The 27,974-nt window shown below is 36.2% G+C and overlaps 1 protein-coding gene across 2 annotated transcripts; it reads right to left on the reverse strand.

Annotated features, from left to right (window-relative positions):
• Nucleotides 1–2,781: 2,781 nt before the first annotated feature.
• LOC140159034 (follistatin-A-like) lies at nt 2,782–20,868 on the reverse strand. 2 transcript variants are annotated; one of them, XM_072182360.1, is made up of 6 exons: nt 20,140–20,868; nt 13,879–14,076; nt 9,442–9,666; nt 7,803–8,021; nt 6,002–6,226; nt 2,782–3,697 (listed from the first exon to the last, which is right to left on the reverse strand). In XM_072182360.1, the coding sequence occupies exons 1-6, from the start codon at nt 20,276–20,278 to the stop codon at nt 3,369–3,371; spliced, it is 1,335 nt and encodes a 444-aa protein (XP_072038461.1). In that variant the 5' UTR covers nt 20,279–20,868; the 3' UTR covers nt 2,782–3,368. The 2 variants fall into 2 exon arrangements, with proteins under 2 accessions (XP_072038461.1, XP_072038459.1); XM_072182358.1 differs by having other exon boundaries at nt 13,864–14,076.
• Between the last annotated feature and the right edge of the window lie 7,106 nt (nt 20,869–27,974).

Consider the following 27,974-nt stretch of genomic DNA (forward strand, 5'->3'; position numbering starts at 1 on the left):
CGAGCGAACCTCAGTCCTATATAGCTATAGAGGGTGGGGTGCAACATCAGTACCATTTGTGCAGCTCTTTTGAAAATATTGTAATATCTATTGATTTCAAATAATGGTATTTAGATTAGATTAGTGATTTCTCGTCATATTTAATATTTAGTCAAACATTTGGTGAGAATTGCATGTTTCTCCGCAGGGATTACTTTTATTAAAAATAAAACAAAAGTACACTATATAGTTATGTTTTTATATATCGTCATGAATTCGGCAGACGGCCGAATCCGGATTCGGCTTTTGGTAAAATGCATTATTTTTAAATTAGAGAACAAGGGATCAATGCTTTACCTATAGAGGGCAGCATATTGATTTTTGAACTGTTATTCTCGTTGGCCGTACTGCGATGCACCGTTAGATAACCCTGTATGCCGCCCTCTTTTGGTTACTGCTGTTATCATCTGATCTCCGTTAAAATTGATATGCTGCCATTACAGCCGAATTCATAACGATATGACATACGATATTAGAAAACAAGAATTTTAGTATATTGTGGAAATCGTTATTAAGTAATTTTGATCACTGCGGGGTCGAAAAGGTCAAAGGTCGTCCCATTTTGATTTGCGTGAATACAACCTGAGAATACAACACTCTTATTATTGAGGGTGAAATGGGATGCGGGGGGGGGGGGTGCAATTATCATTAAGTTGTTAGGATTGTGCATATATTTTCAAAATTTAGGTTCTAATAAATGATATAGTATTAAAATCATATCAAAATTAACTAGAAAAATGTCTGAAATCTGGCGTAATTATGGAAACACAGAGAAGAAAAGAGACAGAGACTTTGTGAATCAAATATTGACATTTAATTTGATCATTGTTATCAGTTTGCTATGTCTTACATGACAACAAACCGTAAACACAACATCTTACATGTTAACATTAGTATTTGGTTTTAGAAATTGACATTGAGATACAAACAGCATATCGTATGAATTTCTTATAATAATGATACAGTTATTCTTAAATTACTTTGTATGGTGTCAATCATATACAATATTTATACATTAAACATACAAAGAACTTAATTTAAGTTGGCTACGTTTCTTTGACCTGCATTGACTAAATATGTACATCATTCAAAATGTTTGATCATAATTGGTTTAGAAAAAGAGAAAAGCAAGTGGAAAATACCTGACCTGATACATGTCCATGACCGTATTATTCATTGAATTCTGGTCTTCTGACGCAGTACCTTCATGACCTAACATAAAACCAAACAATTCCAGCCAATTAAGGTAGAATTCATCCAACTTTGTAACTGAGAAGACATTTTAATGATTAAAAGGGCGAATCCTGAATAGTGATATGTATCGAATGACGTACCTGTATGTCTGAAAAAGGAAGTTTAAGAGTAAAACTTCTAAAAGTTCACTTCGCATTTGTGACCTTTCTGGGCGAAAAAAGCTGATTATGTGTAGGCTATGGGGCCCCACCAGTGAGGCTGAAATGTACATATTTGTACAATATGATTGCAGAATGTTCAGGTATGTAATTCAATGGTTCACTAATCACGTTTGTCTTACACATCAATTAGTGGTTATGAAACAAAGGTGAGAAGGATGTGTATACCTTAATAAGATGGCGACCTTCACTACGCGATAATTATCATGAGAGAGTATAATCCCTTATATTCTGTATGTGGAGTATGTAGCATTGCTAACATGAGATGCAGTACTCCAGAAGACAGAACATTCAACTCCCATGCCATGGTAATATATACAAAGAGGTTAGGTAATAGTAAGCTGATCGCAAATCATCTGGCAAACAAAAACACCACAACCAATCACGTATTGAATGTGGTATTCTTATTTTTGCACAACATGATCGCGAGAGTATTCAAATGGCCAACTATACTATATGTGCATTTATCACCAGAAATTTATTGGTGGAATATGTTCTACTACTTAATTAACTTCCAATGATAATTTACATTCCACTCAAAACTCATTATAATTTTCTGTGACAAATTAAGTTCTAGTGTCCCCTCTTAGAAATTTAGTAAATGACTTAGTAGAGGGACAATGGCTTTATTCGAAATTGAGCGCAAACTTTACCGATATATAAACATTTTCATTTTCATAATGATTTACAAAGAAGCTCAATTATTGTGTTCTACCCACCTACTGACTGCCAAATGTGTTGATCTAACAATCAAAAGAGAAAATATCAATATTTTGGTTGCCCACAACCAAGCATACTGCAAGCACGCTGTAAGAGCTGCAAGCACACTGCACGCATAATTATTGCAAGCACACTACAATGAAACTGCAAGCAGACTCCAAACATATGTACACCTACTGTAATAGCTTGTAATGTAAGCATACTGCAAGCATGCTGCATGATTCTGCAAGCAGACTGCAAGCATACTGCAAGCATGTTGCAAGCATGTTGCAAGCATATTGCAAGCATACTGCAAGCATACTGCAAGCACCTTGCAAACATACTGAAAGCAAACTACAAGCACACTGCAATCATACTGTAAGTATATTGCAATCATACTACAAGCATACTGCAAGCATACTGCAAGCATACTTTGATGTCTGACGAAAATGTTGTGACAAAAATCTCTCACAGCTTGTGATTCTTTCTGAATATCTTATGTATTCTTTTAGCCGTTGAATTGGAGCTCGGTAGGCGTCATATTCAGGTAAAATCTTCTAGTCTATGTGCATTTTCACCTTACATATTTGGCAATTGACAAATAAGGTGTTCTTATTTGCCAAATATATATAATGTGAGCAAATAGATAAAAAGGCCTTTTTATTTCGCATAAACCACACTTCATTAACACGATCTTTGAACAGGTAGTTAGGTAGATTTTGCATCCCCTGCAAATTGTCAAATTTGATGTTACAGTGAAAAATGCACGTAGGAGATTTTTCTTACAGGGACGAAGGTATAGTTATATAACTGACACATTCACATTTTGTACCTGAGACGACAATAGAGCTAGATAAATGTTGTATGGTTTTTTAAATTTTGTGCTTTTTGGACACTATAATTGTCTTCATTGTATCGCTTATTCAACTGTTTGCTACATAGAAATTAATTGCCATTATAGTATGAAACGAGTGTTTCACTGATAACAGTTACCTTTTTTGCATTTTGCAGTCGCCAAGTGGTGGATAACAAATACATATTTTAAGTACAAAATATACGTTTCTACATTGTATTTCACTACGCAAGTTGTACCATAATACATTTTAAAATAACTATATACATCATACTATATATATGTTACAGATATTTAAACAAAACATGAACAATTTACACTACATATAATTTAGTATAAAGATCTCCCGGATCATGAACACATAATTAATTTCCATTTCTTTGGTTTCCATTTCCATTTCTTTTGTTGCCATTTCCATTTCTGTGGTTATCGTTGTTCCTTAATTGTTGTTCAAACCTTGCTAAAGGATCAAACGGTTCTTCATCTCCTTCATTTAATTCCATATATATCGGTGTTGCAGTGATATTCTCGTCTTCAACATAGTCATTGTTAATTGTTGAATTAACATCAGGAATATCTTCGTCTCCAAGCGGATATATTCCATCATTCGCGCCTAAAAATTTCTGAAAAAATATTGAATTGTCGTCTGCACTGAATCCAGATCCTTCTTCAGGGGCTTCATATAGCACTCCATCTTGAACAAAATGAAAAAGATATGAAAAAAACGGGACACGGGGTGTATTAATGTGCAGTTTTAACATTAAATGGAGGCTTCGTACCGTATGTTTTACTCCTGTCCGTCCACCATGATCATTGTTTTATTTGCATGTACACGCACACTCTTAAAAATATTTTACTCAAGTTGAGTCAAAAGGTCACAAAGACTCACAAATCAACAAATTGAGTAAAAATTACTCAAATTGAGTAAATAATACCCAACATTGAGCTCATATTAATAAATAATACCTTCAATGTTGGGTACTATTTATCAAGTTTTGAAAAAAAAGTTAGAAATATAATGACACATCATAATACAAAATTAAGTTAATTAACTTATAAAAGAGGGCCATGGTATATATACAACCTGGTCTCTCAAATAATCAATCTATAGCGCACTAAACCCATGCACATTCTAATCAGTCTCAATATTGAGCCGAAATGACCCCCTCTGTTGTTCAATGTTATATTAAGGTTACTACTGTTGGTACATTATACGTGTAAGGTTGCATCTTACACGTGTAAGAATGAAGTGGGATTCTGAAGTTGACGAATCAGAGAGTAAGAAATCAGAAACAACAATCATCTTATACTCGTGCCAAGTTTCTACCAATAATATGTAAAGACGTTTTTAAATTTGTAACACCCACAACTTCTTATACGTGTAAGATTTTGAATTTAGTGATGGATGATGCGCGATATTATTGGCGGCGTACCGAGGATAAGTAGAACTCTTCACCAACATCGTAAACAATGCATTTTCTTAATTTGTATGAGTGTTACAATGTCCTGTATTGTATGCCGAAATTATGTCAGGAATTGTTCCGATTGTCGGATCGTCATGGTCACAGCCCGATTAATTTCACTTTCTGCTTACTTTTTCTCAGTTATCTGGAGTCAATATCATTTTTCAAGAGGCGAAAGTAAATGATCACGTTAGAGAAATCTACCGTGGTACATATCGATATCGAGACGTGAGATTATTCGACGCTCGTCGTATGTACTAGTAAATTGGAATACCGTCCATCCCTAATAGGCAATTCTTACGCGTGTAAGAAATGCTATGCGAGATTTCATTGGTCGAAGATGAATACGCGTAAGATGATTGGTTGTTTGAGTTTTAAATATGGGTACTTTATGTATGATTCGTCAATTTAACCATCCCGCTAGATTCTAAGACGTATAAGATGTGATCTTACACATATAAGATGCAATCGTACACGTGTAAGATGCCATCTTACACGTGTAATTTACACGTATAATCTTACACGTTTTTAGGTCCACTTGGCCATTCATAGTATGTACTTTGAGTCGAAATTACCCCCTCTGCTGGTCAATGTTACATTAAGGTTATTGTTGGTCAATGTTACATTAAGGTTATTGTTGGTCAATGTTACATTAAGGTTCTTGCTGGTCAATGTTACATTAATGTTAATACTGTTGGTCAACGCTACATTAATGTTAATACTGTTGGTCAACGTTACATTAAGGTTACTGTTCTATCTAAACAAATTCTCGCAAAAGCGACATCTAATTGAGAAGAAAAATGGCCTACGAAGTTACATTCAGGTTACTCTTGCTTTCTTGCCCTGCGGGCCATTATTATATTGGACTCCATTAGTTACAAGTCCTCAGTATGGGAGTTTTCGGCCTCAGCCCTGCCGGGCCTTGATTTTTTTTGTTGATACTGGGAAAGTAGGGTGAATGCGTAACCTTAAGTTATCGACAGCTCGTATCTTTTTAGGGACAGCGAGTTACCCATTTTATTTGCCCCCCCCCCCCCTTAATTTCCCTCGTTCTTCAGGCCCTGCCCTCTATCGGGGGCTAATTTATAGTTTAAGCTTGGTCGCTACATATTGTTTCTTTGTAGCACTGCGGGGCAACCTTGAACAATATTGTTTTTGAGTAATATTGTTGTTTTACAATAACATTTTGACAACATGTTAAAAATGTTGTTGCACTGTTTTCATATAAAACGTTTTCAAATAGTTTTCATGACCTTATGTAAACAGACATTTAAATGTTTTTAAAATGTTTTAAACAAAAATCAAAAACCAAAACGTGTTTAGACCACGTTTATAACGTTTATTTTTGTGTTTGCTTGGTAAGTCTACTTTTATGCAAGCCGGAAATAAGTCCACATTTTGAGAGTCTCTATCCCTCCCTGGCTACGGACATGAGTATGACTCTCAAAATTGCCCGAGTTACAGTGACTATTCCACTATCTGCAGGACCATAGAACATAACTTGAAAAATAGCAAACTGGAACAAAACACCTTACCTCCACAAATTCCAAGTCCTTCGATTTCTAAGTACTCGCTTATGTTACACATATGTTCTCTTAAATGACACCAGTTGTTGTAGGTGACTCCATCGCTTGCACATATGGGTACTCTAGAACGCCACCCGTAACACTGAAATTCGCAGACGACACACACTGGTTCATCACCGTCCATTACGCATGATTTCTTCTCTACGCAGTTTAGGTCGTCACACGTCGTTAAATCTACAGCAAAATGACAATGCGTAGCATTATTTTGGTTATTATTTACAACTAAAAGTCACAAAATATTTTTTCCTTTTTTTTTTTTTTTTGGAAAATGCGCATTATTTTCAACGTGTCCGTCATGTTTCCTAACTCAAAATGCATTTAACCCTTACAACTTACCAAGTCAAAGGCACTGTGCATACATGCATCTCATGCGATGCGATGACGCAATCACCCAAAGTCATACACACGCACGATTTCGTGCGAAAGACCCGTCGTGGCTACCGGTCCCCGATGGCGTTCCTGGCACCTGAGAGATCTGAGGTTTCAATCCCAAGGGAAACAAACCTTCTTTCCTTTCCCGGCAAAAATCTCGGACTTTGGCAAAACTGCAGCACCACAAGTCTTGCTTTATGCACTTGCAGGGAATGTTACATTACAATCGTGTAAGAAAACAGGATTTTGCAAAATATTGAGGGCGTCTTCCTCAGCAAATGCTACAATATTGTTTTAACTTACAACTGATTTGACACATAATGGTGAAACAGGTACTTGAATCACCAAAATGATTGAAACGGAAGCTTATGAAAAAGTGTGTGATTTGGCAGGAAGGTGGCAAGAAATGTTACTATTTTTCATCGCTGCTGTAGTTTGGACATAAAAAATTGTACCTATGGCTAAAGTAGGACTCAGTGATATTTAGAGAATAAAGGTATTGTTTTAGCCGCATCTATCGTCTCATATAACACGGGCGACATCATTATGTTAAGTAAAACAACGAGGCGAAGCCAAGTTGTTTTACGCCAAAAATAATAATGTCGCGTGTTATATGAGACGATAGATGCACGAAAAAAAAAAAAAAACAATACCTTTATTCTCATTCTTAAACATTTCAATGAAAATTAATATATTAATTATAAGTATACCAAATTTTAATCAAATTAAATCCTACATTTTACAAGGAATTACCTAGGGCTTACAATCGATCAGTCCTGTTGTTGCTATGCACATTCCGATTGGTTCAAATAGCGCGTACGAGGTGTGTGATATCGTGTAAGAACCAATAAGATTGCAAGAACATTCTCAAGTGTTTAAGAAATTGATATAAGTGCCTTAAAGAATTGGTAATATTTTACCACATATTTCACCCAAATCGACGGTCAAATTCAAAGAGTTCCTGTAACATATCCTTTGTATTGTTCCATTTTGTAGTGAGACTGTGAACAATTGCCAACCAATGCTTCTGGGGAAGATTACTCCTTAGGAGCTATATGACCATGATGACTGCACAAAGTTTATCTTGTATAACTCATCAATCAATCTGAGTCACATGCTGCTTTTTGTCTATATGACAACCTGTTTATGTGGTCATCTCAGTGACAGATAGGAAATGTCACGTACGGTGTGAAGTGAAAATGAATACTTTCTTAAAGGCAGTGGTAGCGTAATGTGCAATGAATCATCTATGGCCAAATCTGTGATACCTATGGCACTGAAAGGTCTTGCCGAATTTATCAGTACAGATTGAAAGTATACGCTTGTTATAGCTTTTTCTTAATACAGACTGGACACTTTATAATATACATTTACTTACTTTCACATTTGCCTCGCTGATAGTTAATTACAGTTCCTTGTATGCATTCTGTTCTTTTAAGCTGACATAGTGATTCGTATGTTATGTCATCATCACCGCACACAAATGCTTCTTCCACGGCTTGTGGACAGTAGGAGTAACAAGATACACAATGAGGCCGTCCAAATTGATCTTCAACACACCGCTCTTGTTTCGGGCATATTACTCCTTCACAAGAAGCTATATTTGAAGGAAGAGAAAGAAAATGGAACAAAAAAATTTCAGTCTGAAATTGAATAAGTTTTTTTTCACATCCACATTTTTATTTCCCGACCATAATGGCTAAAAATTTATGTCATTCTTAAAGGAAAACCTGTTTTTCTTTAAGAAATCTATAAAAGCAAAATGTTTTTACTTAAATTCTGACAGAATTGAAAAGGGTAAATTTTGTTGCTTGTTTGAGTGTGAGCAAACAAACCAGCAAACAAACACCCAAACAGGACTTTCGTGAGAAATAGCCTATCTAAAAGAAAATTAACGATTGAATTGGGCTGTTGCAGTTGGAATAGAGACTGTACTTGATTATTGTTGCAACAAGTACGATCTTGCTTGACCATTGTTGCAATAAGTACGCAAGTACAGTCTTGCTTGACCATTGTTGCAATAAGTACGCAAGTACAGTCTTGCTTGACCATTGTTGCAAAAGTACGCAAGTACAGTCTTGCTTGATCATTGTTGCAATAAATACGCAAGTTCAGTCTTGCTTGACCATTGTTGCAATAAGTACAGTCTTGCTTGACCGTTGTTGCAATAAGTACGCAAGTTCAGTCCTGCTTGACCATTGTTGCCATAAGTACGCAAGTGCAGTCTTGCTTGACCATTGTTGCAATAAATACGCAAGTTCACCATTGTTGCAATACGTACGCAAGTACAGTCTTGCTTGACCATTGTTGCAATAAGTACGCAAGTACAGTCTCGCTTGATCATTGTTGCAAAAGTACGCAAGTACAGTCTTGCTTGACCATTATTGCAATAAATACGCAAGTTCAGTCTTGCTTGACCATTGTTGCAATAAGTAGTCTTGCTTGACCGTTGTTGCAATAAGTACGCAAGTTCAGTCTTGCTTGACCATTGTTGCCATAAGTACGCAAGTACAGTCTTGCTTGACCATTGTTGCAATAAATACGCAAGTTCAGTCTTGCTTGACCATTGTTGCAATAAGTCCGCAAGTTCAGTCTTGCTTGACGACTGTTGCAATAATTACACTAGTATAGTCCTGCTTGACCATTGTTGCAACAAGTTCGCAAGTACAGTCTTACTTAAACATTGTTGCAATAAGTATCCCTTGACATAACTGGAATTTTAGGCCTAAACTAGAAGTGCCCTCCCGTAAGAATCCCATCAGCAAAATAAGGTCACGGACCCTTAATTCTTGATGGTATTTTCAGAGGATTGACCTCTCGATTTGTAAATGAAATTTACCCCAAGGTAAAGGAGCCCTATGTCTTACTTGACCACTGTTGCAATAAGTACACTAGTACAATCTTGACCACTGTTGCAATAGGTGCAATCTTGCTTGACCATTGTTGCAATAAGTAATAACAAAAGTGAAAAAAAGAAATGAAGACATGTTAGCCGAATTTCCGCCATGCCAATTTACCTTTGCATGTTCCAAAATATGCCATCTCAATTAACCTTCCAGTCCGACATTTTTCTTTCAGCATCGAACACATATTTTTGTAGGTTCTGCCATCGGTGGCACACACATTCACACGTGGTACATCTTCTTTGGCTTTGGAACAAGAAGGACTGCAAACACAACGTGGTTTGCCGGCTTTCATTACGCATCGTTTATCACTGCCACAATCTATTTGATCACATGAATCTGTTTTTACATAATAAAAACAATAATATATAAAATAAAATATTTGATTAATAAAATGGTAGGTTTAAAGACTAATATTCATAGTCTTTGACTTGCTCGGGGGACACACCCAGACGTCGCATATATTTCGGTTTGGCTAAATGATGATACGCCGCGCCAAGCTAATTAAATTGATGCGCGGCTTTTTTGCGCGCAAACTGTATTTATTTAAATATGTAAGGCAACACTGTCTGTGGTAGAGAAGATGACAATCTGCCCAGAATCAGATCATACTCTGATGACGATTCAATGATGATTCACCAAAGATCGATCTTGGTGTATTGCGAGGAATGCGCAAATATTTGGGATGTCACTTGTAAGAATCCCAAATCGGCCTCCGATTTTTATGAGAGATGAGGACGGTAAGGATAAGCCCAGTACTTAAACATGTTAAAGTATCACATTACGTTTTGGACTAGTATTTTATATGAAGCACCAATACCATACCTGTTTGATCTTAAGGGCTCGGTGACTCACCTTTGCACAATATTTTTGTGGGACATGAGAGCTATATGTTGACTTATTTGCACCAAAGTACATCTGAATATGAGGAATGTCTTTCTGATATCAAATAATTGTGATATTTTTCAAAGTAGCGATATTGATACAAATTTTATGGTAAATTATTAAGAATTTGCATTTTTGACATTTAACAGTCCTCGAAGTAAATTAGGTAGACGTTAGCAATATAATACTATGTCCCTTAAAAAGTGTATGTGACTGGGATGAAAAGCCGACCATCATATGAAAATTTTGACCTTTCGTATTAATACAAAAGGTCAAAATTTTCATCTGATTGTCGGCTTTTTCTCCCAGCTACATACACTTTAGTATATATCAATAGATTAAACAGTTTACTTCGAAGACTGTTAAATGTCAAAAAATTTAATTTTTAATAATTTACAATAATTTGTATTATATCGCAAATTTCAAAAAATCCAAAATTTTCCTCGTATTCAGAATACAAATTGGTGTGTCTGATGTGCTCACAGGTCTCACAAAATATACTGTGCAAAGGTGGGTTACAGAGCCCTTAATGGAATAAACTTGTAGAATATGACCTTGATTCACTTGTTCTTTTTTGTGGTAGGTGGGTCGTACCATGAAAAGAATACACTTTTTATAATGGATAGTGTATTTAATGCTTTTTTGCCCAAAAGTACAGATTTGGTAGAATCATGAGAAGTGGAAGAAAAGACACCGTTGCTCCTAACTCTCAAGTTGATATGTCTATAATTATGGAAACGTTGCTAAAAAGAAGACATATTATGCCCGAACAAAAAAGTAACATACATTAATTAAAGCAGCTGGGTGGCTCTAAAGTCATCGGAATCTTCTAGAATCGATGATATATTCAAATCGCTAGATAGAAAAATAGAAAATCTTTGGGAAAAATCAGAAAGCGATTTTACACAAAAAGATCTTACCAGAACACGATATCAAACGACTTGCTAAGAGAACAACCCAAACGTTCGATGACGTCCTATAAACGAAAGTGCTTTCGTTTAGAGGCTGACCTCTCCCTTTCGATCCCACCCTGTAATGTAAGTGTGAATATTGAAAATCCCAACATCAAACAAAAGATAAACGTTGGTCGATATTTTTACAAACTTAATCGGACTTTTTGCCCCCTCTACTCTAACGAAAGGACTTTCGTGTATAGACGTCATCGAACGTTATGGTTTGTTCCCTAGGTGATGAACAGAATCGAAAGTCTTCAAATCCACAATCACAAAAGATTTGAAGACTTGCGTTCAGTTTGAACATATCCCATACAGACTGACTGGAAAAATCGTGTTTAGAAATTCAACACTTTTCTTGCACCACGTTTCTAAACACGTTTGGTTCCTAAACACCAATGTCAAATTTCAAGACACTCATGCGTTAAACTACTAAACACAAGGCATCAAATTCCTAAACATGTGTAGATTGTATAAATGTTAAAAAATGTGGGGCAAGATAGTGTTTAGAAAAGTGTTTAATTTCTAAACACTTTTTACAGTGTAGTCGTTTAAAATCGACTCCCTTTCTTCCAACAGAAATATTAAGTTTTCATGAACAGAGTATGATCAATTGATTGTGAACCATTAATCGTGATCATTTTCACACCATAACTGAATAGATAATGTACTTATGAATCCTTATGTGCAAGTACTTGAACCTTGAACTTTAAATGAAGCATAAAGAGTTGCTTGGGCATGGTTTATGAGAGTGAATCATTTCATTCCTTTTCCCAAAAGGTTATGTCTAACCGTGTTCCAAACAATAGAAATCAGGTCCAACCGTCGCGACGGTTCTGCTAGGACGCCGGCGTTTTGGTTTTGAGGCTATCCCTAATCTGAAAAGAGTATGCAGAAATATGTGAAGCCTGGCTGGCAAATGCTTAAATCACGTAAACTCTACACCAAATTTGAATGTATACTAAATCTATGCACCAGCGATTTAGTTTGACCAACAGGCGGATTATTTTGTGTTGCTTTAGAAAGAATGACATCGGTCATTGTCGCTCGTCGTGAGCAGAATGTAGCTTTATAGCAAAGAATGTTAAAATAATTATGCTTGCACATAATGAATCATTTGATAATATTTTGACAAAGATTTAATTTCATGGATGACGTTTGAATCACCCTGTATACTTGCACTTTATACTGTCTGCGTGGCTGCAGGACGATATAAGCTTGCACTGCATCACCACACACGCACCAGCATCAATCATGCAAATCGCTTGCGTACTTTAAACAGAGTGAGATTTAATTTGGAAAATTTGTAATTCTCAAAACTTAAATGGCGCCCTCATTGTTAAAACAAAAATCTAAAGCTCTAAATCTAAAACTCACAGAAAGTTTTTTATTATGGCGGTTTAAAATTCCGTCATGACATTGTCTCATCCATTACACTTGGGCCTCTACGGATAGAGGGACTATTCTTATTATAATCTATCCTGTGTTTCAATTATTGATACATATTAATTACATCAGTACTCATTATGTTCAGAATTTAGTAAGGAACATTATCGTATGGCATTCTTTGGGTAAATATAACAAACACGATAAGAACAAGGAATGCAACATAAATTTACAGTCACATACAGTATCTTTAAATAAATACATGCAAATAAAAGAAATATAATAGCGGCCAACGTAAATATCATAACGAATACATAACTCAAGTTAACACTTTACCGACACACTGACATACATCAAAATACGGAGGTTTAATGGTTTATAGGATCCGGGCCGATCATGTGGGTGTTATTTTCAGGATTATGTTAAATCTGAACAATTGCAATATTATTTAACTTTCTGATTCTATTTTAATCATTTTTCGCCATGTACCCTAATTATGTATATAGCTGCCACACTCAACATGCTCAACAGTGGCTATAATTTTGGTGCTGCTTGCTTCTAGTAAAAAGAGTGTCAGATTTCTGAAAATATAATATCAAAAGGTTTTTTAATGCAAATAAAAATATAGAGCATAATTAATATGACTGTGTAAAACGTACTTCTATCTTTGAAAAATCATATTAATCCATAATGTAAACTTGTATATAGCCTACTGATTCAAAATACCTAACAAAATAATAAAGGCCCACGTGGAATGGACTTCTTGTCAAGACGAAAACTATACCTACACATCTATCTTAAAACTACATGTACCATGTAAATTAGATACAAATGAGCAGGCTGTGCGTGGATGGCATGTGTCAATGCCGATACATCGTCTCAGCAGAGTATAGAGCGCTTACGGGTAAAACTTTTTTGAACTTTTGTGCGTACTCTGTATTTGTCACGGCAACTCGTGACGTATTTTATGTTTCTAACGCCACTGCGCAGAATCAGTGTCAGGGTCAAAAGACCAAAGTTCATTGATTCTGCGCAAATGTCGTTGAACTACCAGTAGAATGAGCTCAAAGTTCATCGATTCTGCGCAGCTCAGCTACTAAGCAATATTTTCGTGCCAAGAGAGTCGTGAAAAATAAAGAGCTCCACACAAAAGTCAACTAAGTATTCAAATGATTCCAACTTTGTCGCTGTCAGTGCATTCACCTCAAAGTCGGAATCATGATATAAGAATAAATTCCAAATATGATAAAATAGTGATAAATAGTTGCCAAATTTTTTGGGTAACAAACCTGCTCGATTTGATCCAACTTACCGTGTCCCGACTCACCTCTGCAGGGTTGGCAATTAGGGACTCCATTTTGGAGATTAGTTAACTTGAAGATATCACTGTAACTGTACGATTCTTCCGTCCATGAGATCCCCTCCCCGCTGTACTTACAACATTGTTCTTTTGTTACATTCTTCTTTAATAGTGTATTACATGTATTGAACCCATGTGATCTTTGTGCCCAACAGTCACCTCCGGCTAAAAATTGAAGAAACAAAATAGGGAAAGATTCAAGAACACTGAACTCACAATGTAATAATTATTATTAAGTTCCAAAGAATGATCGTCACTGCAACTGACAGGAGACAGCACGATAAAATTAAGCAATTACTTCTGGGATACCAAAGGGAATATTTACATTGTTTTGAGCCAAATTTCCCTCATGTTTTTAGACGTGCTAATATGCAATCTTCTTTTGTGTCAATTCTATTAAACTCTCGTGACCCCCATTCCGCCCACATTCTCTTACATTATAGATCGACATTACAACGTTGATATGACATAAATGTGCAAGAAGAAACGATAGCTCGACTCTCTAAATTTCTAAAAAGTTAATCTATTTGATTGCGATGAGGGACAAATACAACCTTGGATTAAAAATTATTACTCTAATAGATTAAAATTGATTATAAAAAATAAATAAGATAAAATACATTTTGGATTTATATAGCGCATTTTCAAGAGGATTCAAAGCGCTGTTAAATTTCGCTGCCACTGAATCATCAGAATCAGATCGCATCAACAAGGCCGGTTGAACCGATCCCGGCGCAAACCTATCCGCGTTTACATTGTAATATCTGCCAATTATCTGAGCAGTTCCCCAAATTCCATTGGGTGAAAGAATTCTTTGATAAACAAACAACTAATCACCGAATTGGAAGCAGGAGGAAACCAGAGATCGCGGAGAAAACCTGCGAAAGCGAGCCGGGAGCGAGCATGGATCGGAATTGAACCAGGGACTCAGTGGTGCAAGGCGAGCCAATTTGCTCTCCCATTTAATACCATTACCATTTTCTTAATCTATATCTAATAAACTGAAATTTAAAGCTATTAGAATGTATTTTTAATCTTAAATTTGGAAAAATCTTGGATTAGTGTCTATTTTAATCTAAGATTTAAAATCATTTTATTGATTTTAATTTTAATCTATAAGATAAAAAAAATCTAATCTATTAGATTAAAAATTTTTAATCTAAGCTTCGATTTATCCCTCATCGCAATCTAAAAGAAAAGCTTTTTTGATTTTAGCAATTTAAAGAAAAGTTAATCTAGCAACGTTCAGAGGTATCTATTTTTTTTAACTATAGATGTCAATGCTAATCACTCGCATCTGTAAGATTTTTGAAAAGAGCGGTTTTGTATTCAATCTATGACATACACAAGTGATGAGTGCAACCTGCTTGTAGTGCAGGGCGATCTATTCAAAAATTGTATTCATCTATTGCTATGGTAGTTAATCCTATTATTACGTCACTTCTACAGCGAATAAACCAATGAGAGCGGATTTGCCTTCATGAAACAGAAACGTATCCGCCTAGGCTGATATCCACAAAAGTGGCTCATACAACTAGCCGACCAAACATGGGACGTAACAATGGGAGATTAGGAAATTGACACTGAAAGTATTAGTGCAATACGAAAACGACGAATGAGCCCTATGGACTAGTATTAACCCTAAAACTATGAAGGGGGGGTAGCAACCTAAGATTTTCTATCCGTCATAAAACAAATGCACGCGTTTACGCCCAAGCGACCTAAGCTAATCGTAGATCCATCCTTTGCGCTCATTTTAGTGATAAAGCACCTTACCCGGGGGTAGGACCGGCCGACAAATATGACCATAGAGGTGGTTGGTGAGGCCCATGCACCATTGCTGTTAGTTTCTACAGTAAAATCAATGATTTTTATTTCGCTCTTGTAAAATTGTTCCAAGAGCTACTAACTTTTTACTTATCAGTGGGTCAGTTAGATTGAAATAGCCGAAAATCAATTTTGCCTACACTTTTGTACGTAGCCAGAATTTCCCATATTTGCATGGGCACCCTCACATTATGACGTCATAGCGACATTATGTGGGAAATGTTTGTACCTATTTTGGTATCACTGGATAGAGGAGACCCATAGCTATACATTGGTACCAAATATAACGGTATGTAACGTTTATAAATGAATATTAGGGGGGGGGGGGGCAACAACCCTTCCTTCTTAGTCCGTGGTTCAGTAGTGCTAGGGTTATGTTACTATGCTAAAGTTCACAAAGACACTGATATAAGGAATATGGAAGAACTATTAGCAATTGCCCCTTTGCCTTCCCTTGCCTACGCCACTGCAGATGATCCATGGAATTTGGCGCATTTCACTTCTCCGAAAAAAAAAAAAATTGAATGATATGTCAGTACTTAGACGGGTCCTGAATTATTTGTTTATAAGAACACAGTTTGTTTTTGGAAACCTATTACGAAATATATTTTACCACGATAAAATGCCTTGACATTGGAGAAGTTGTATGAAGGAGTATTGAACCATTTGAAACAAAGCCATGTAATTAAATGCTTCAATTGATATGTTTGATTACCAGTTGGAACATCTTTGACCTTTCTTTAGCTGTTAAAGAGCGCTGTATAATGTACTTCAATGTTTTATTTACCAAAGGGACAATTTCAGCGAGGTCCTAAAACTCCTTTAAGGGATCGGATAGCGAAGTTTATACAGTATTCTTTGTGGGACCTGATAGCACATCAGACCCACCAAATCTGATATTAAATAGTTTTGATTTTTTGAAATTCGCGATATAATATAAATTGCGTGGTAATTTATTTTTGAAATTTATATTTTTAACATTTAACAGTTCTTGAAGTAAACTTTTTCAATCTAATGATATGTACTTAAAGTGTATAGCTGAGACGAAAAGCCAACCACCGTCATTTGAATATTTTGACCTATGGTATTGAAGATAATACATTCCCTCAAAAAGACCTAAAATGTAGGTATTTTGGGGGGAAATGTATATCTTCAAGTTTACTTCGAGAACTATTGAATGTCGAAAATATCAATTTTTAATAATTTGCATAATTATATCGCGAATATCAAAAATCTAAATTATTTGATATCAGAAAGACATTCTCGTATTCAGAATGCAATTTATTGTGTCTCTCAGGTCCCACAAAAATACACTGTGCTAACGTTCAATTCCTTAAAGACAATATAGTTTAAAGCAGTACTATAAACTCAGTAAATTCCACGAACCGATTTTGTGAAAAACAATTTAGCCGTTTCATTTGGCAAAACAGGATAATGTTTTTTTATCCAATAACATTAGTGCTGCATTTTTCTGGAATAAGGCGTAGCATTTGGAACAATCGTATTCTATCATTATTATAATATAAAACTTTTTGTTGTATATATCTATTCTATTGTTATGTTTAATTTTGTGTAAAAAGGCATTTTATTGATAAACTTGAAATGAATTGAATTGAAATTAACATGGTATAACATGAGGTTTAAATGTTTTATTTAGTTTGATTTATGGTGGTTTTATTATAGCAGGACATGCGTTAAGGTGGTACTACACCCCCTGATAAATTTTGTGACTAATTTTGCATTTTTCTCACAAAATAACTACAAACTGGTAAAAAGGTTATGTATATTATAGGGGCAAGGAATCCAATTAATTCACTGGAATTTCAGTGATCAAGACAAGTGGTTCATTGTATATGTTAAGAAATCAGGAACATTCTAGCGGTACCTCTATTCTTATCATAAATAACGTACCGCTTGTCGTGAGTCACTGAAATTCCAGTGTAGTAACTGGATTCCTTGCCCCTATAATATACATAACTTTTGTTACCATTGTGTTATTATTTTTTGAGAAAAATGCAAAAATAGTCACAAATCTATCAAGGGGTGTAGTACCGCCTTAACGAAAGTTATAATAAAATTCAATTTTACAGTCATTAGAACATGCTTGTGATATTACCCTGCAGCCGCAGATATTACAAGTCATTTTTTAAAACTAAAAACAAATATATGGCAGATTTTTTCGAGCATTTGGTTGGCAATTCGTACAGTGCTAAAAAATCAGAGTTTGTGGTCAAAATGAGAAATGATATTTAGCTTTTCATAGAATTGTTAATTGCCGCAAATAAAGCAATAATTTTCCCTGAAACAACCTAATCATTCCTTAATCAACACAATTTTACATTTTGGTGATAGATTGGTGGAAACATAGGATTAAAATCCTATGTTTCCACCAATCTATCACCAAAATGTAAAATTGTTTAGAGTTTCGTGTCATTATTTTCCCCCAATATTTAGTTATTTTTGACAATATGATTGTCTTATGGGTGTTTGTTAAAATTTTAACACTACTTTCAAAGTTTCGAAGAGATCACCATTTTCTAAAATTAATACGATCACCAATTTCTAATTAAAGTTTGTCACTAATTAATTTACAAAATTGCTAACAACACACGTCACAAACCATATAAATGATCCTGGGAAAATCTGTTGGCATAAAGTCATTAAATACTAAAAGCAAAACATTCTGATTTTTACCCACACTCATAGAAATGACTTGTTCGCCTTGTTGGAGCAATTCAAAAGGAGTAAGTTTGGACAACTCAAAAATAGTGCAAAAGTTGCCAAACAACATTCATTTTAGTTATCAAAAAAAAAAAATGCTGAAAAAGCTCAAAAAGTTCCGTCAACTAATCAACTTTGTTGGCATTACTTAAAAAGTAGATGTAAGTCGTTGCGTCAACTTTTTAAGTAATTCTGAATTCAAGTTCAGGGAACTTAGAAAAATAAACAAGGTTCAAAGAACCAATTAGTTGAGTTAAGTTGATGTAACTCGTTCATATTAAGTTACTGGTACTTATTGTTTTGAGTTATTCCAATTTGGTACTTTGTTACTTAATTCACGTAATTTGATCATTTTCTGCACAATTAGCAGTATTCAAATATTAATTTTTGTACTCAGTGCAAAATTTTGTATACTATAGCACACATCTAGAAAATTATGCTAACCTAGTTTCATTTTCTGAGTTGTAACAACTCAATAAAGTAAGTGCAAATGAGTGCGACCAACATAATGATATCGAGTCAGCGTTACTCAAAATTGTACGCGTTGGCATTACTCGGAAAGTTGACGCAACGACTTACATCAACTTACTGAGTAATGCCAACGAACAATTTCTATGAGTGCATGCATGCAATCTATGGTTATCATGCAGTCATAATTGGTCTATGAATTAATATTCAAGAACTCATCAATTTATTATTCTGTGTCAGCAATTATTATTGATGATATTTAGTTTTCATAGAATGGTTAATTATCACAATTAAGCAATTTCCCGTAAACAACCTACTCAAATAATCAATCTCGATGATCTGTAATCAACACATTTAATCCTACGCTCCCACTAGTCTACCACCTAAAAATAAATTATTTAGGTTTTCGTGTCATAAAATGTATTATTTTTCCCCAATAGTTTGTTATTTTTGACAAGATGATTCTCTAATGGGTGTTAAAATTTTAACACTACTTTCAAAGTTTAGAAGAGATCACCATTTTCTAAAATACGAACACCAATTTCTAATTAACGTTTATGACTACTTAATTTAAAAACTGATCAACACATATCCTAAACTATAGCTTTGAAAATGATCGTGAGAAAATCTAATGGCATTAAGTCATTTTAATGACGTTATGCCAGATTTTCTCACGATCATTTAAAAATACTAAAAGCAAAACATTCTGATTTGACTCCATGCATGCAATCAATAGTTACCACAAAAATATGTATTAATATTTAAAAGCTCATTCGTTTATTAAAAGCTAATTAATTTAAAAACTGAAAATGATCGTGAGAAAATCTAGCGGCATAAAGTCGTTTTAATGACGTTATGCCACTAGATTTTCTCATGATCATTTAAAAATACTAAAACCAAAACATTCTGATTTGACTGAACGATAGACTGATTTGATAGAATGAATGTGCTGTTGGCATGTGCTCTTTAGATATTGCCTCACCTAATAATTGTGATAATTATTTTTGTAATGACATAACAAGTTTAACGTACAACTCCCACCGTTTTGCTAACTCTGTCAACCTTTTAAAGCTAAATTTCCCAACTTGATCCCCTGGATTTGTTATAGATATAAATAGATTCATGTTTATTAATTACTATTAATTACTATGATGTAATCAATGGGTTAATGAAGTACAAGACACACATTTAAATCGGAAGCAACTTACTTACCCGAAGTAGTAGATATCAAAAGGCAGAATAAAAATACTATTACAGTAGACAGAATTCGTAACGTACAATACACCTTCCTGGACCACGTTGAATAAACCAGACAGCTCCTGCTGGTTTCCATGTTTTCTAAATTGTTCATAATTTTAACCAAATATCTCGAAATTAAACCCGGAATAAACTCTGCTCCAGTTGTTCGTCAGGTAACTCAGTACGTTGCGACTGAATTAACCAGGGTACGATTGAATGTTATGTCTACGAAGATGATGTCGCGACAATTGTCCTATAAATCCTTTCCGGCTTCCCGTAATTACACCAATTTGAAGACCAAACGACTTTTACCAAAAGTCTCAAGTCTTATGTGCTACGGCTCGATCACATTAAATGTCTTTTTCACCGCTGATGGTTTCATGTCCATGTTCCTATGAGCCAAAAATGTTATGTATAGTATGCCAACAAATGTTATGCAATATTTCTTTCCGCAGACTCAATTGCAAATGGTAATATAAAGTGATGACTGAAATAAGTTGTAGTCAGTGTCATAAAATGTTGTCGAATGTAAAAGAGCTCTGGGTGATTAAAAAGTTCTTTTCCCGTCGTAAATAAAGACAGCTTTGGGAGTTCAGGAAATGCCTGGTTGCAAAGCACTCCCTTTTTCCGTTCAATCGGAAACCACAATGTTCATGTTTAAGCCAAAGTTATGCTTACCAGGGATGAAAGAAAGAATGGAACAAATGAGAGGGAGGTACATACTTAATAGAGATGGGGTTAGTCACGTGACTTCTATTATAGATCCCGATATATATCTCTCATCGTGATCTATCAAAGCACAGTTTGAACCAATGATATGTATTGGGCTTATCAGGTTGAGTGACTGCACTGACTGACGTACTTACTACAAAGGTGAGCATTAACCCCGTAGTGTCATTGGCTTAGTTCCATCTTAACTTGTCTTGTCGACCGCCCTCCCTCCCGCCACAATTTTGTCGTCTGCTACTTGATTTACACTCTTAAAACACTGGGTAAAATTTGGTTCAACTATAAAACAACCCAACTGTATGCCAAAACCCTTTCCATTTAACATTACACAATAGATTGCGTTGTTCAGAATTGAACATGCAACATAAAAGTTACACAGCGTATTAACGGTGCGCACACTCAAAACTTAAAGCAAAATATATATTTAAATGTTGGCATGATGATATTTGTCTTATTAAAGCCACATATTGTTATTTCTTGTTTCCCAGGAAAATGGCAATAGAGTAACATGAGTAGGTGTAGATTTCACCTTGAGCACATGGATGGTCTTAGGTCAGATTTTCCTATAGGTCACCCAATACACCTTACAATATGCAACTATACTGCGCCAAAAAGTATCCTTACACTTGGCAAAAAAATCCTAATAAATTTTGAACAATATTTGGGTAAATTTATTTGTATAATAGATCTAATCCGGCATATTATGATACCCCATTGAATCCAATGTGACTTCAAGAAGCAAAGCATTCGATTAGACGAAGGTCTAGTTTTAAAAGTGACAAACTGGCCTATTCAAAAATCCATGGACTTGACATTTGGTTTGAGAGTGGTGAATGGCTAATATATGCGCGCCTTCAATTTAAAACTGAAACAAAAGAACTGATAAATGAAATGAAAGTTATGAAAAGTACAGAGAAGTAAAAACTGAAATAAAAACTACTTGAAATAAAGTTTCATTGAAGAAACTGCGTTGTCTCTTTGTTGCGATTGATGGAATCTTTTCGCCCAGTTGAATAGACCAGTTTTTCACTTATAAAACTGGACTTTCCTCTAATCAAATGCTTGTAACTTTACTTCTTGAGGTCAAATTGGATTCAATGGGGTGTCATGATGTGCAGGATTAGATCATCAATGTGCAGGATTAGATTATCTATTAAAAAAATTTAAGCAAATATAATTCGGTTTTAAAATTATGATTTTTTTCTAAGTGTAAGGAGAAGGATACTTTTTGGCTCAGTATACAACTGGTCAGTTACACTGTCACTTCCACATCTCTTTTTCAAGTGATGGCTTTAAGTAATTACATAATTGCACTTTTACTTAAAGGAGTATTTCATGATCCTAGCATGCTCTTTATTGACAAAAACAAAGCGTATACCCAAAATTTCAGTTGATTCCGACTTTGCGTTTGGGAGTTATGCATGATTATGTGCTGCTCCATAGACAATGTGTGGTTATTCAAATTTCACGATATTTTTTCTGAACGTATTAATCTGCAAGAATTTTTGTATATAAATATTACGTAGCCAGAGGTTTCCAGTAGTATATTTTTTTTGTTGAGAAAAGTGGAGAGGGGATGAGGTGATGCTGTAGATCACGAAATGTTCCTTTAATATTATGATTTAAATACCAAGACATTGAAAGGGGGATGGTCTGCTCAACAACCTCGTCCCCGTTTTTTCTCAATAAAGTTGAGATGTGGGTGAACCGGGAGTGTTAAAGAATCCCATTGTTGAAGAGGACAAAGCTTGAAGAATATATAGAACTGTTGTTGTACAGTCCAAGTCTTTGGACGGTGCGGACAAAAGCATGGTACTTATTCAGATAATACTATCAGCTATACAGTAACAATGACAGAACATTCCTAAACCACATGACTTTGGGATGATTTGAAGTTACCGGTACTTGAGATGAGTCTGGTATTTATTCTTAGCTAAACGGGTTTTTAAAGTAAATGCTTGTGATAGGCAGATGCGGAATAACATCAAATAACATTAAATAGCAGATTTGAGATTTCTCAGTAATCAAAATTTGGGGTGTTCAAAGGGGTCCACAAATTACGTTGATGTCATTATGCCCACATTCTCGGTACAATTCTCGCAGAAAAATATCACATCAAATCATATCAAATATTAGGCGCTGCAAACTATGTCAGATTATTGTCATGGATGTTTTATACACGAGGATAAAATACACTTTTGATTTAAGGTTCATTAAAATCGAATTATGGCCTGACTTGCTAAAAGTAACGTGCTGCTGTTTTGGGGTAAAACAAACTTGACGATTAATGAATCTGAATATACAAATGAATCAAGAATTATTTTCCTGACAATATGATACAGGGTGTCCCCCCAAAAAGAGGCCCCTCATTGCGCCCTCTTTTTCTCCTATTTCAGAAATATGTAAAAGAAGCCTTTACCCGTTAGCTTTAATAAACCGAAACAATTATTTCAATCGGCTAATAACTTTTGAAGATATGCCCTTTTAAAGAAATGTATCCGTTTTTCACTCTGTCCACGGAGGCGGTTTGGCTACTTCAAAGATTGAAAAGTGCATATACCATGCATGAAAATAAAACATTCCTCGATGATAACTTTATCAAATAACAACTTTATTTTTGCGAATGGGCTTTACCGGTGGGAGTATATAAAACGGGGACCCCGAAAACGGGGACCCCAAAAACGGGGACCCCGAAAACGGGGACCCCCTAAAATCACCCCATAAAGCTACTGACAAATTTCTAGGGGGTCCCCGTTTTTCAACTTTGGGGTCCCCGTTTTACAGATTGACCTAGGGTAATCTGTAAAACGGGGACCCCAACTATTTTAGGACTGATGAGTCTCCAAATCTCGACAAAATATTCACCATGGATATACTAATATTACAAATGTAATTTATGAAAGTAGTAAGCACTTCTTATATAATTGTCCAATATACACAATTTTGGGGTCCCCGTTTTTAGGGTCCCCGTTTTACAGATTGACCTAGGGTAATCTGTAAAACAGGGACCCCAAAAACGGGGACCCCTTAAAATCACCCATAAAGCTTCTGACAAATTTTTAGGGGTCCCCGTTTTTGGGGTCCCCGTTTTACAGATTGACCCAGGGTAATCTGTAAAACGGGGACCCCAAAAACTGGGGACCCCTATTTTTCACTCTATTTTAGGACTGATGAGTCTCCAAATCTCGACAAAATATTCACCATGGATATACTAATATTACAAATGTAATTTATGAAAGTAGTAAGCACTTCTTATATAATTGTCCAATATACACAATTTTGGGGTCCCCGTTTTAGGGTCCCCGTTTTACAGATTGACCTAGGGTAATCTGTAAAACGGGGACCCCAAAACGGGGACCCTAAAATCACCCCATAAAGCTTCTGACAAATTTTTAGGGGTCCCCGTTTTTGGGGTCCCCGTTTTACAGATTGACCCAGGGTAATCTGTAAAACGGGGACCCCAAAAACGGGGACCCCTATTTTTTCACTCTATTTTAGGACTGATGAGTCTCCAAATCTCGACAAAATATTCACCATGGATATACTAATATTACAAATGTAATTTATGAAAGTAGTAAGCACTTCTTATATAATTGTCCAATATACACAATTTTGGGGTCCCCGTTTTTAGGGTCCCCGTTTTACAGATTGACCTAGGGTAATCTGTAAAACGGGGACCCCAAAAACAAGGACCCCTAAAATCACCCATAAAGCTTCTGACAAATTTTAGGGGTCCCCGTTTTTAGGGTCCCCGTTTTACAGATTGACCCAGGGTAATCTGTAAAACGGGGACCCCAAAACGGGGACCCCTATTTTTCACTCTTTTTAGGACTGATGAGTCTCCAAATCTCGACAAAATATTCACCATGGATATACTAATATTACCAATGTATTTTATTATATTATTAAGCACTTCTTATATAATTGTCCAATATACACAATTTTGGGGTCCCCGTTTTTAGGGTCCCCGTTTTACAGATTGACCTAGGGTAATCTGTAAAACGGGGACCCCAAAAACTGAGGACCCCTAAAATCACCCCATAAAGCTTCTGACAAATTTTTAGGGGTCCCCGTTTTTGGGGTCCCCGTTTTACAGATTGACCCAGGGTAATCTGACCCCAAAAACGGGGACCCTAAGGACTTTTCACTCTATTTTAGGACTGATGAGTCTCCAAATCTCGACAAAATATTCACCATGGATATACTAATATTACAAATGTAATTTATGAAAGTAGTAAGCACTTCTTATATAATTGTCCAATATACACAATTTTGGGGTCCCCGTTTTTTAGGGTCCCCGTTTTACAGATTGACCTAGGGTAATCTGTAAAACGGGGACCCCAAAAACGGGGACCCCTTAAAATCACCCCATAAAGCTTCTGACAAATTTTTAGGGGTCCCCGTTTTTGGGGTCCCCGTTTTACAGATTGACCCAGGGTAATCTGTAAAACGGGGACCCCAAAACAAGGTATTTTTTTTCACTCTATTTTAGGACTGATGAGTCTCCAAATCTCGACAAAATATTCACCATGGATATACTAATATTACAAATGTAATTTATGAAAGTAGTAAGCACTTCTTATATAATTGTCCAATATACACAATTTTTTGGGGTCCCCGTTTTTAGGGTCCCCGTTTTACAGATTGACCTAGGGTAATCTGTAAAACAGGGACCCCAAAAACGGGGACCCCTAAATCACCCATAAAGCTTCTGACAAATTTTTAGGGGTCCCCGTTTTTGGGGTCCCCGTTTTACAGATTGACCCAGGGTAATCTGTAAAACAGGGACCCCAAAAACGGGGACCCCTATTTTTTCACTCTTTTTTAGGACTGATGAGTCTCCAAATCTCGACAAAATATTCACCATGGATATACTAATATTACAAATGTAATTTATGAAAGTAGTAAGCACTTCTTATATAATTGTCCAATATACACAATTTTGGGGTCCCCGTTTTTAGGGTCCCCGTTTTACAGATTGACCTAGGGTAATCTGTAAAACGGGGACCCTAAAAACGGGGACCCCTTAAAATCACCCCATAAAGCTTCTGACAAATTTCTAGGGGGTCCCCGTTTTTAGGGTCCCCGTTTTACAGATTGACCCAGGGTAATCTGTAAAACAGGGACCCCAAAAACTGGGGACCCCTATTTTTTCACTCTATTTTAGGACTGATGAGTCTCCAAATCTCGACAAAATATTCACCATGGATATACTAATATTACAAATGTAATTTATGAAAGTAGTAAGCACTTCTTATATAATTGTCCAATATACACAATTTTGGGGTCCCCGTTTTAGGGTCCCCGTTTTACAGATTGACCTAGGGTAATCTGTAAAACGGGGACCCCAAAAACGGGGACCCCTTAAAATCACCCATAAAGCTTCTGACAAATTTTAGGGGTCCCCGTTTTTGGGGTCCCCGTTTTACAGATTGACCCAGGGTAATCTGTAAAACGGGGACCCCAAACAAGGACCCCTATTTTTTCACTCTATTTAGGACTGATGAGTCTCCAAATCTCGACAAAATATTCACCATGGATATACTAATATTACAAATGTAATTTATGAAAGTAGTAAGCACTTCTTATATAATTGTCCAATATACACAATTTTGGGGTCCCCGTTTTTAGGGTCCCCGTTTTACAGATTGACCTAGGGTAATCTGTAAAACGGGGACCCTAAAACTGGGACCCCTAAAATCACCCATAAAGCTTCTGACAAATTTTTAGGGGTCCCCGTTTTTGGGGTCCCCGTTTTACAGATTGACCCAGGGTAATCTGTAAAACGGGGACCCTGAAAACGGGGACCCCTATTTTTTTCTCTATTTTAGGACTGATGAGTCTCCAAATGTCGCCATTATATTCACCATGGATATACTAATATTACAAATGTGAGTTGGGGATCGGAAGACCCTGGCGCCCCACACATCCACGTGGCCACACCCACAATTAATTCACACAATGCCCGTGACCTCACCACGTACATATTGCACCACTTTGAATTAGATCTACGTCATGATTAGATCAATTTTGATTTATTAAAGTAGTAAGGACTTCATATATTTTTGTCCAACATACAAAACTTTGGGGTCCCCGGTTTTAGGGTCCCCGTTTTACAGATCGACCTAGGGTAATCTGTAAAACGGGGACCCTAAAAACGGGGACCCCTTAAAATCACCCCATAAAGCTTCTCACAAATTTCTAGGGGTCCCCGTTTTGGGGTCCCCGTTTTACAGATTGACCCAGGGTAATCTGTAAAACGGGGACCCTGGAAAACTGGGGACCCTGTTTTTCTCTCTATTTTAGGACTGATGAGTCTCCAAATGTCGCCAATATATTCACCATGGATATACTAATACTACAAATGTGAGTTGGGGATCGGAAGACCCTGGCGCCCCACACATCCACGTGGCCACACCCACAATTAATTCACACAAGGCCCGTGACCTCACCACGTACATATTGCACCACTTTGAATTAGATCTACGTCATGATTAGATCAATTTTGATTTATTAAAGTAGTAAGGACTTCATATATTTTTGTCCAACATATAAAACTTTGGGGTCCCCGTTTTTAGGGTCCCCGTTTTACAGATCGACCTAGGGTAATCTGTAAAACGGGGACCCCAAAACGGGGACCCCTTAAAATCACCCATAAAGCTTTTGACAAATTTCTAGGGGTCCCCGTTTTTAGGGTCCCCGTTTTACAGATCGACCTAGGGTAATCTGTAAAACGGGGACCCTGGAAAAGCTGGGGACCCCTTAAAATCACCCTATAAAGCTTCTGACAAATTTCTAGGGGTCCCCGTTTTTGGGGTCCCCGTTTTACAGATCGACCTAGGGTAATCTCAAAACGGGGACCCTGAAAACGGGGACCCTTAAAATCACCCTATAAAGCTTCTGACAAATTTCTAGGGGTCCCCGTTTTTGGGGTCCCGTTTTACAGATCGACCTAGGGTAATCTGTAAAACGGGGACCCCAAAAACGGGGACCCCTTAAATCACCCCATAAAGCTTTTGACAAATTACTATGGGGTCCCCGTTTTTAGGGTCCCCGTTTTACAGATCGACCTGGGGTAA

Source organism: Amphiura filiformis, chromosome 8 (genome assembly GCF_039555335.1).
Source record: "Amphiura filiformis chromosome 8, Afil_fr2py, whole genome shotgun sequence".
Classification (NCBI taxonomy): domain Eukaryota; kingdom Metazoa; phylum Echinodermata; class Ophiuroidea; order Amphilepidida; family Amphiuridae; genus Amphiura; species Amphiura filiformis.

Bases quoted from the DNA above. Each gene is read 5' to 3' on its own strand.
- LOC140159034 (XM_072182358.1), bottom strand. From the start codon at position 20,278: ATGAACAATTTAGAAAACATGGAAACCAGCAGGAGCTGTCTGGTTTAT. The intron at 9,667-13,863 runs GTAAGTTGGATC...ATGTAAAAACAG, and splicing joins CAGAGGTGAGTCGGGACACG to ATTCATGTGATCAAATAGAT. The intron at 3,698-6,001 runs GTAAGGTGTTTT...ATTTTGTTCAAG, and splicing joins AGGACTTGGAATTTGTGGAG to ATGGAGTGCTATATGAAGCC.